We start from the raw sequence: 10,388 nt of genomic DNA, 5'->3' as shown, positions 1-10,388 counted from the left end.
ACCCCTGCCAGAGGGAGGGTTCTTCCTGGGGGAGGGGCACTTTGCCCATTCCTACAGGGGAGGGGGAGCAGAAGTCCGACTCTCCTGCTCAAGACGGGGACAGTTGCGGTGAGCGCTCAGGTAAATGAACACATTATGTGCTGCCAGAACGAAGATATTTCGGACCATGAATAAATTGGTGTGCTCTCAGAAAGCCTGTGCCTTGTCAGGGTAGGCCCATTCGCCCCATGCATCCCATCAACCACCTCCTGCTGCAAGCATCCTGCAGATCCCCATGTGCATCCCACCCCTCACCACTCATCTCCTGATTCCCACCTCTGCATCCCAGCACCTGAATCCCACTCCCTGCCTCCAACCTTTTGCCTCCCATCACCTGCTTCCCACCTCCTGCATTCTTCCACCTGCATATCACCTCCTGCATCCCAACTCCTGCCTCCCTCCTCCTGAATCCCACCTTCTGCATCCCACCTCCTGCATCCCATCTCCTGCAACCCAGCTCCTGCCTCCCAGCTCCTGCATCCCACCTCCTGCATCCCTCCCCCTGCCTCCCAGCTCCTGCATCCCTCCTCCTGCAACCCAGCTCCTGCATCCCTCCTCCTGCAACCCAGCTCCTGCATCCCACCTCCTGCATCCCTCCCCCTGCCTCCCACCTCCTGCATCCCACCTCCTGCATCCCTCCTCCTGCACCCCACCTTCTGCCTCCCACCTACTGCCTCCCTCCTCCTGCACCCCACCCCCTGCCTCCCACCTTCTGCATCCCTCCTCCTGCCTCCCACCTCCTGTATCCCACCACCTGCATTCCACCTCCTGTCTCCCACCTTCTGCCTCCCACATCCTTCATCCCTCCTCCTGCCTCCCACAACCTGCATCCCTCCTCCTGCATCCCACCTCCTGCCTCTTACCTCCTGTATCCCACCACCTGCATTCTACCTCCTGTCTTCCACCTCCTGCCTCCCACATCCTTCATCCCTCCTCCTGCATCCCTCCTTCTGCCTCCCACCTCATGCATCCCACCTCCTGCATCCCTCCTCCTGTCTCCCTCCTCTTGCATTCCACCCCTGCCTCCCACCTCCTGCATCCCTCCTCCTGCATCCCACCTCCTGCCTCCCACAATCTGCATCCCTCCTCCTGCATCCCTCCTCCTGCCTCCCACCACCTGCCTCCCTCCTCCTGCATCCCACCTTCTGCATCTGCCTCCTGCATCTCGCCTCCTGTCCCCCTCCTCCTGCATCCCTCCTTCTGCCTCCCACCTCCTGCATCCCACCTCCTGCATCCCTCCTCCTGTCTCCCTCCTCTTGCATTCCACCCCTGCCTCCCACCTCCTGCATCCCTCCTCCTGCATCCCACCTCCTGCCTCCCACAATCTGCATCCCTCCTCCTGCATCCCTCCTCCTGCATCCCACCTCCTGCCTCCCACCTCCTGCATCCCTCCTCCTGCATCCCGCCTTCTGCCTCCCTCCTCCTGCATCCCTCCTCCTTCTCCCTCCTCCTGCATCCCACCTCCTGCCTCCCACCTCCTGCATTCCTCCTCCTGCATTCCTCCTCCTGCATCCCACCTCCTGCCTCCCACCTCCTGCATTCCTCCTCCTGCATTCCTCCTCCTGCATCCCACCTCCTGCATCCCACCTCCTGCCTCCCACCTCCTGCATCCCACCTCCTGCATCCCACCTCCTGCCTCCCTCACCCTGCATCTCTCACCCTGAATCCCATCTCCTGCCTCCCACTTCCTGCATCCCACTTCCTGCATCCCACCACCTGCATCCCACCTCCTGCCTCCCTCCTCCTGCAACCCAGCTCCTGCCTCCCAGCTCCTGCATCCCACCTCCTGCATCCCTCCCCCTGCCTCCCACCTCCTGCAACCCACCTCCTGCATCCCACTCCTGCATCCCACCTCCTGCATCCCATCTCCTGCCTCCCTCCTCCTGCATCCCACCTCCTGTTTCCTACTTCCTGCATCCCATCTCCTGCATCCCTCCTCTTGCCTCCCTCCTCTTGCCTCTCATCTCCAGTCTGCCATCTCCTGCATCCCACCTCCTGAATTCCACCTCCTGCCTCCCACCTTCTGCATTTCACATCTTTTCTGCCATCTCCTGCATCCCATCTCCTGCCTCCCACCTCTTGCCTCCCTCCTCTTGCCTCTCATCTCCTGTATGCCATCTTCTGCATCCCAGCTCCTGCCTTCCACCACCTGCATCTCACCTCCTGCCTCCCTACTCCTGCATCCCACCTCCTGCATCCAAACTCCTGCATCCTGCCTCCTGCCTCCTGCCTCCCACCTCCTGCCTCCCACCACCTGCATTCTACCTCCTGCATCCTACCTCCTGCATCCCAACTCTTGCTCCCTCCTTCTGCATCCTACCTCCTGCATCCCACCTCCCTCCTCCTGCATCCCAATTCCCACATCCCACCCCCAACATCCCAACTCATGCATCTCTGTGTGCATTCCACCTTCTACACTCTACCATCTTCATCCACCTCCTAAACCCCACCTCCTGCATCCCACTTCCTGCCTCTCACCACTTGAACCCCACCACCTGCCTCCCAGTGTCTACCTCCCACATCCTGCATCCCACATGCTGCACCCCACCACCTACATAGAACCGCCTGCGTGCCACCACCTGCATCCCACCGCCTGCACGCCCCCACTTGCATCCTATCTCTTTCCTCCCAGCACCCACCTCCCACCTCCTGCATCCCACCTCCTACCTCCCACCTCCTGCCTCCCACCTCCTGCCTCCTACCTCCTGCTTCCTACCTCCTGCATCCTATTGCTTCCATGTCCCCACCTGCTTCCCACCTCTTGCATCCAAGCACCTGCCTCCCACCTCCTGCCTTTCGCCTCCTGCCTCCTACCTCCTGCCTCCCACCATGTATATTATACCTGGATATTTACCTCTGCATCTCACCCATGACATTCCACAATGTACAGCATTCTCCTCTTGTATATAGGATGTGTTCCAAGGATACCAAACCATAAATATGTGGTTTTCACATTTTCGTATATATATACATATGATGAATTTAAATTTATAATTAAATGCAGTAAGAGATTAACAAAAGTAACTAATTTTCAGCTCAAACCTGGACATCCCTTACTTTCAGTAAATGGTTAGCTGTCACTCCTTCCAGGGGATTCCTTCCTGAAGTACTGATGCCAGCTCAATGCTTTCTGGAACAGAACACCTCGCTGCTGGTTGGAGTTGTTTTCTGTTCATGTCTTCTACCCCCATGTTTAATGCCTTTTCCATCTAAATTAAGCTCTTACCATATATCATCACCATAACTTTAGCAGTTTGAAGTGCAACATCAAAACTAGCAGGAATTTATTTCCTTCTTCATAATTTTATGAATAGATTTATTCTTACTGTGGGTCTTAGAATGTTTTTCTTTTCTGCAATCAAGAACTCTCACCTTTTCACTTCAAGAAAGCATTATACATCTTCTCTTTGGCATGTCCCAGTTGTCAGCTTCACTACTCTTACATTTTGAGGCCATTATTAAGTAAAATATTAATCCTGGAACACAATCACTGCGATGCAGACAGTTCGTCTGAAAACTGAGATGGCTACTGAGTGATGAATGGATGGGTAGGGTGGACATGGGGATATGCTGGACAAAGGAATGATTCATGTCCCAGGCAGGAAAGAGTGGGATGGTGCAAGGTTTCATCATGCTACTCAGAAAGAAGCATAATTTGAAACTTATGGGCTGCATCACTCTGGAATTTTCCATTTAATTCTTTCAGACTGAAGTTGACCATGGATAACTGAAATTAGAGGGAAAAAAACATGGGTACATTTTACACACTACAATGTTCACTCTACCCTGTGAATCCCACCTTCTGCACACAAATCCAGCATCCAGCACCTGCATCCCAACTCCTGTATCCCACCTCCCAGCACTTGCCTCCCACAACCTGCATCCCACCACTTGCATCCTACCTCCTGCCTCCTACCTCCTGCTTCCTACATCCTGCCTCCACCTCCTGCATCCCACCTTCTGCCTCCCACCACCTGTATCCCACCACCTGCCTCCCACCTCCTACTTCCTACCTCCTGCCCCCACCTCCTGTATCCCACCACCTGCATCCCACCTCCTGCCTCCACCTCCTGCCTCCCACCTCTTACATCCCACCTCCTGCTTCCTACTTTCTGTCTCCACCTCCTGCCTCCCACCTCTTACATCCCACCTCCTGCATCCTACCTCCTGCCTCCCACCTCTTACATCCCACCTCCTGCATCCCACCCTCTGCCTCCTACCTCCTGCATCCCAGCACCTGCATTCCAACTCCTGCCTCCCACCTCTTCCTACCACAGGGTAGCCTTTGTTGGCTCCTCCCCATTCCTAGATCATTTGCATAAAAGCTGGAAGGTTGGTTCCTCTCCTTCTTGAATGCTTCTGAGTAAGGTCACATGACTTGATATGTTTCAGATAATGTTGCATCAAGTGACCTGGCAAGTGACAATAAGTGAGAGCAGCAGGGAATTAGCATCACATCAAAGGGAAAGGCAAAGCCTGCTCCATGGCAGTCAGCAGGTGCTGCAAGGCCTGGAGGGTGAGAGGACAGCTGCCAGTGGTCCAGGGCAGGGCAACCAGGTGCCCAGCACCACTGAGGGAGAACCAGAAAAGGCCCAAAGAAGCCTGCTCCCCTTCCACATCCCGCCCTCAGCACGCTGGGCAGTTGGCCACTTTCTGCCACACAGTCAGTCACAAACAGGACAGTAGCCAGAAAAGCACGAATCTTGTGAAGTATACTATGTTTTCAAAACATTTTATTGGTCTGACAGTGACGTTCCATTGAGGACCAAAGGCTGACAAAAAGGCGAAATGTGCATCAATCAGGGCCTCTCCAGGGAAGCTGCATGTAAGAGGGCTCCTCCAGTGCCTCAAAAGGCAGAGGCTCACAGACCACTGTCAGGAGCAAGTCTGCTGCAGGACCACCAGGCTCCTCCTGTCACCCGAGGACTGCTCAGGAGGGTTCGAGCAGAGGCACAAGATTGGTGTGCTCTATTTTGCTAATTTAAATTTTGTTTTCCATTTTGTTGGTGTGTTTTTTTCTGTTGGTTACAGTACTACAAGTCAGCAAATTAGGCCAAGTCATTGAGTCAACAGGAAATTAAACCTGTTCACATCAGGTTGCTGTGTCTATCTCAGACAAGAGGAAGGGACACAGGTCTACACGTGGTTGATGCCTGCTCAGCGGCAGAGCTCACTTCCTCAGGTCTCTACCATTCCCTACTTTCCTATCTCAGTGATCATGACCTGGAGGGCACTGCAGGACCGTCACCTTTGCCCACTCGCATAGGTGCCAGGCCCTTGGAGGATGGAAGTAGGTGCAGAGTGGGTCAGCACCAGAGTCCTAGCAATGTCCCAGTGGCACACCTGCACAGAGTCTGGGATGCAGCCTGGCAGCCTTCTTCTTACCTGGACCCCAACATACCTGCTGCCATGAATCACTGAGCTGTACTGACACAGATGGGAGTTTTCCACCTGCCTGCCCCCACCTCCCACCCTCCCTGCCCAGCCCCACCTGCCTGCCCCTCCAGATATGGCCAGTAGCTCAACAACTGCTGGGGCCCTGGAATGGCTCCCCTTAGGCTCATCCTGCATGTGATGCCACAGCAAGAGAGCAGCAAGGTCAGCTTACATGCCCTGAGTGGGTTCCACTTGGGTTCCCCTGGCAGAGCTGCTGGCCTGGCTCTCAGACACTACCCAGAAGACCATGTGTGTGCACACACATGTACTCATTCTGTGTGCCTGTGTGTCTATGTGCATGTGTCTTTGTGTGCATCTGTGCTGCACACGAGGATGTGCACGAGCACATGTGCTGGTGGTGGTAGGCACACGCGTGCATGTGTATGCGTGTTTGCTCGCAGTTGCTCTGCACTGCATCGAAGTCCTGGCCAGGGGTCCAGCCTCAGTCGTAAGTCTTTGAAATTCACAACAATCAACCATCTGACTAATTTTTCAAATTAAATGATTGTTTAATTGAATTTTCAGTCAAAAGCTCAGTTTTGTGGCTCAGGTTAAAGGCACCCAGGGAATAAAAACCCACCTGCCTGCCCCCTCTGACCATGGAAGGGCATGAAAACCCAGATATCTGAAGGTTTGTTGAGCCTAAGAAAACACAACTTGTCAGGCGACTTCACTGCCCAACTTGGTACACAGCATCATGAAGAATCCCTTTAAACTAAACCCCAGCCATATTCACAGTGAACTCCTGCTGAACCAAATCACATCTTTACCATAAAATAATAACTCACAACCTCCACCTTCAGCCTCCTAAAAGATGCTAGAATGTGTTTGTCTAATTTTGGCATCTCATCATCCTAATAAACTCCTGGCAGGAAGCAGAATAAGACTCAATAGAAGAAAGGTCAAAAGCTGGCCTTATTTTCTAGGTAGCCCAATTCAGTTCTGAGTGGCTAACTGAACATTCCAGAAAAGCAGAATGAACATGTGCAAAACCTATGGCCAGGAGTCGAGTGTGGAGGGGCACAGAAAGTTAATCTAATCAGGAGACAAGTGGCTTCCATACCCTCCACTCCTTCCCTGAGAGCTCATCTTTGTGACAATCTGAGTTTACAGAGAGTGGGATTCTGTTTTCTCTAGTTAACCCTAAAAATGAAACCTCGATACTTCACATCTCCTATCCAACTCTGTAAAAGTGAAACTTACTGCATCTGGAATTGGGAAGCTCAGTCTTAAACCGCCACCTGGTGTGCTGGTGGTTGGGAAGAGGTTAGCTCACCTGAGGCTGGGGAAATCCCCTCCCTCCTGCACTCCAGGTTCCCCTGCTATCCCAGGACACACCTGATTCCCTTCTGTGTCATCCCCTGGCTGCAGGCCCTGCCTTCCCTACCCTTGGCCTTCTGTTTTACCCCAAGGAAAGCCTGAAGCCTTAGAGACCGAACTGAGAGCAAACTTAAAAGATCCATAAGGCATTTGACATTTTGAGCTGCATAAAGTATGTAAAACGAAACAGCTCAGAAAACAAAGGGTGGGGGCTGATTTCACATCCACTGGTTTGCCCAGGAACACCCAGTGCTCACCCAGCAGGTGGAGGGGCCTGGCTGCCTCAGGAAGCCTCCGTTCCCAGAGGAAAATACCTGCCCTGTGGATTTGAATTAAGTAGATATGAGGTGGTTTAGGTCACTTTGTGCTGCACTTGTGACATTTCTGCTTAGGCCAATGGTCAGAAGGCTGCTTATCCTGGGGCAGGAGGGACCTAATAGACCAGTAGTAGGACCAGCAAGTCAGACTGAACCCTCTTGCTCCCACTGCCCCCAAGACAGCAAAAGCCTGATACGGGCAGTGCCCTGTAGGTAGGACCCCAGTAAGATGGCCATAAGTCATTTATATTCCTGGGGCAGCTTCAATACAGCAAGGTGAGCGCTGGACTTGTTACCTCTTGAGAAGAACCCCACGTCTCACAGGAACTGTCTGAGCATTAGTGGGACAGGCTTGCACTCCATAATAAGCCCACTGAGTGGGAACAGGTCAGGGCAGCCCACCAAGCTCCCAGATGGGACAGGGGGCTGGGTCACCAGGAGTTCAGGGGAGCTCTGGGCAGGGCACCTGAGGACTGAGGAGAGGTTCGACCCCAGAGCCTGCACCAAGTAACTGCACACCATCCTTAAATTCCAACTTTTTCACAGAGTGGACTACTGAACACCATGAAGATATTACACAATCTCCCTGACTCCCCTCACCCCAAGTGCTTTGTGCTGGTGCCCACACAGCAGAGTACACTGTCCTCCACTCCCATCTGCAGAGGACACACACCTTTGGGGATCAGGGTGGGACTCTGCTCCCAGCTGATCTGTCGACTCCCTGGCTCGGCCCTAGGATTCCAGGCACAAGGAAGTCGGATAACCTTTTTCCAAGACTAGGAACCAGCCCCCCAGAAGGATGGACACACATTCCGCCATCATATGAAGCTCATTCCACAGTGTGCAAACATGCACGCACACACACACACACACACACACACACACATCCTAGTTGTTTAAAAGTATGACCTTCACATTCATTAAGGCTATTTAAGGGGTATATTTTAGATGAAATGCTATAATATTCAAAATTACCAGAGTAATGAGTTTACAGGAAAATTATCTTTGCAGAAAAACTATGACTGTGATTCTCCAAAATAGGATTAGATTGTTCATATGTATTAACCAAAAATAAATTCTACTGCTTTGCAGTAGAAACCACACAGCCAGTTTCCAAAAACAGAAATGAAAGGGTCTGGTGTCAGTGTCTGCACACTCAGCGAGTTAGCTCAGAGACAGGGCGGACAGAGAGGACCAGCTGGCAGAACACAGGTTCAAACTTAACAAATCCAACCCAATTCTGCCCTTCCTCCCCATGCTCATTTACGTGTAGACACCCTCTAATTCCAAGTTGATGAACATTCTCCAATAACATAGCAATTAATTTAATAAAGGAACTCACCAACTTCAAATTGCAATAAATATACCAAACATAGTCACTGTTTATGGAGAGCTTTACAGTAAGAAAGTGTCGGCTGAAGCAGGCACGTGGGGTCGCAGTGTTGCTGCGGGACGGCACTCCTCCTTGAGTTCCTACAGGACCTTGGCTTTTGTCTGTCGCTCAGCCTAGGTCCTCGCAGGAAATCACGCTCGCTGCGCGCTCTGTTCTTGCCCCTCGACCTGGGACCTCAGCGCCGCCCAGGGAACCGATGCCAAAGAGAAGTGCAGTCGGCGAGCCGACCCAAAACATTTATTGTAAACTTTAAATGGAATCCGGATACGAACGACACAGAGAAGACAAACGTCCTGGACACAGAAACGATAACATCAGAGGACCGTCCAGTGGTCACGGAGCTGTTACGCCCTCGAGGCCTGGCTTGGGACCCTCCCCTGGGCTCTTGCGGGAGGCGCGAGCGCTGGGACCCAGCCTGGGGTTCAGCAGGCCCGCCTCGGCTCCCAGGGGCGCGCCGCCTCCAAGGGCGGTCGGCAACAGTACGGGTAGGAGGCGTTGAGGTCGGGATCCGAGGGCGCGTACCCGGGCAGCTCCACCGACGGGTGTCCGCCGCAGCACACCTCCACGCCCGCCTCGTCGAATGCGTGGAAGACGCCCACGTTAATGTAGGACACTGCGTGGTGAGCCGCGAAGCCCGCGCAGTCCCCAGGGGCGGCAAAGTCGGACTCCTCAGGGGACAGGATGGAGGCCTCACTCGGCCGCTGCTGCAGCCGTCGTCCCCGCCGACCCCGTCGTCCCCGCCGCGCGCGGGAGGATGGCGGCTGCGCACGGAGCCCAGGGATGCCACGGGGCCGCGCCAGGGCCCGACCTGCCCTCCGCCGGCCGCGCCGACCCCTCCGGGCCTGCGACGACTTGTAGTTCTTGACCAGCAGAAGGCTGAGCAGGCCCAGCAGACACTCGAGCGAGTTGAAGATGGTAGAGAGCACCAGGCCGCGCTGGTAGTCCTTCAGCTGGCGGCACTTGGCGGACGTGGCGCTGTCCAGGGTGCTGCGGGAGCGCGGCGCCCCTGGGGCCGGACCCGGGGCCGCGGCTGCGGGGCTGGGGGCTGCGGCCGGCGAGCGCGGGGGCAGGCAGTAATGGGAGTACTTGCGTTCCACCAGGGACACCGTGTCGCCGTCGATCACTGCGCCCGCGAAGGCGCTCAGGACCCCGAGCATGAAGACAAGCACGCCCAGCAGCAGCAGGTTCTGGCTGTTCACCGGCCCCGGGGGCCCGGCCGCCGCCCCCGCCTCGCCGGGGGCAGCCTCCGGAGCGCCCTCGGGAGCCGCGGGAACCCCTATCCCCGGGCCTGGCGCCGGTCCCGGGGCGGCGAGGGGCGCGTCCCGGGGCCCGCAGCAGAGCAGGGCGGCGCCGAGCAGTGAAAGGCCGGCAGCCAGCAGCAGCCCCGAGTAGAAGGCGCCGGCTGCGGCCCCCAGTCGGAACGGCTCCCCGCGCAGCTCCGAGCCCAGCGAGAAGCACTTAAGGCCGACGGCGGCGGCGCTGAGTGCGCAGGCGAGCAGCAGGCAGGAGGAAAGCGCGGCGCAGGCCCCGCGGACGCTCCACTTCATCCTCCGCGCCCGAGCCGGCCCGCACCCCGCGCGCCCGCCGCCGCCCGCCGCCGCCCCCGCCGCCTGCGCCTCCTCCCGGCGCCGCGCGGCCGGACCGCCGGCCTCCTCCTCATCCTCCCGCGTCCTCCCTGGCCCGCGCCGCCGCCGCCGGAGCCCGCATCCTCCGCCTCCCACCGCCGCCGCGACCCCGCGCCGGGAACCGAGGCGGCGCCGAGCACCGCAGGGCGCGCGCGCCCCCTCCCCAGCCCTTGGCGTCCCTCCCGGACGCGTGCCCCCCCACCTGCCCGCGGCCCGGAGCGCCTCGCCCTGGCGCCGCCCCCCTCCACTCGCTCCAGC

The 10,388-nt window shown here is 56.2% G+C and overlaps 1 protein-coding gene across 1 annotated transcript; it reads right to left on the bottom strand.

Moving 5' to 3' along the window:
- Positions 1 to 8,927: 8,927 nt before the first annotated feature.
- Tmem271 (transmembrane protein 271) lies at positions 8,928 to 10,052 on the bottom strand. Its single transcript, XM_026381551.1, has one exon. It carries the CDS (start codon positions 10,050 to 10,052, stop codon positions 8,928 to 8,930), a length of 1,125 nt encoding a protein of 374 aa, XP_026237336.1.
- Between the last annotated feature and the right edge of the window lie 336 nt (positions 10,053 to 10,388).

This window comes from Urocitellus parryii, chromosome 10 (assembly GCF_045843805.1).
Source record: "Urocitellus parryii isolate mUroPar1 chromosome 10, mUroPar1.hap1, whole genome shotgun sequence".
Taxonomy (NCBI): Eukaryota; Metazoa; Chordata; class Mammalia; order Rodentia; family Sciuridae; genus Urocitellus; species Urocitellus parryii.
Note: the sequence above shows the minus strand (reverse complement) of the source record. Positions and strands in the feature narration are given on the sequence as shown.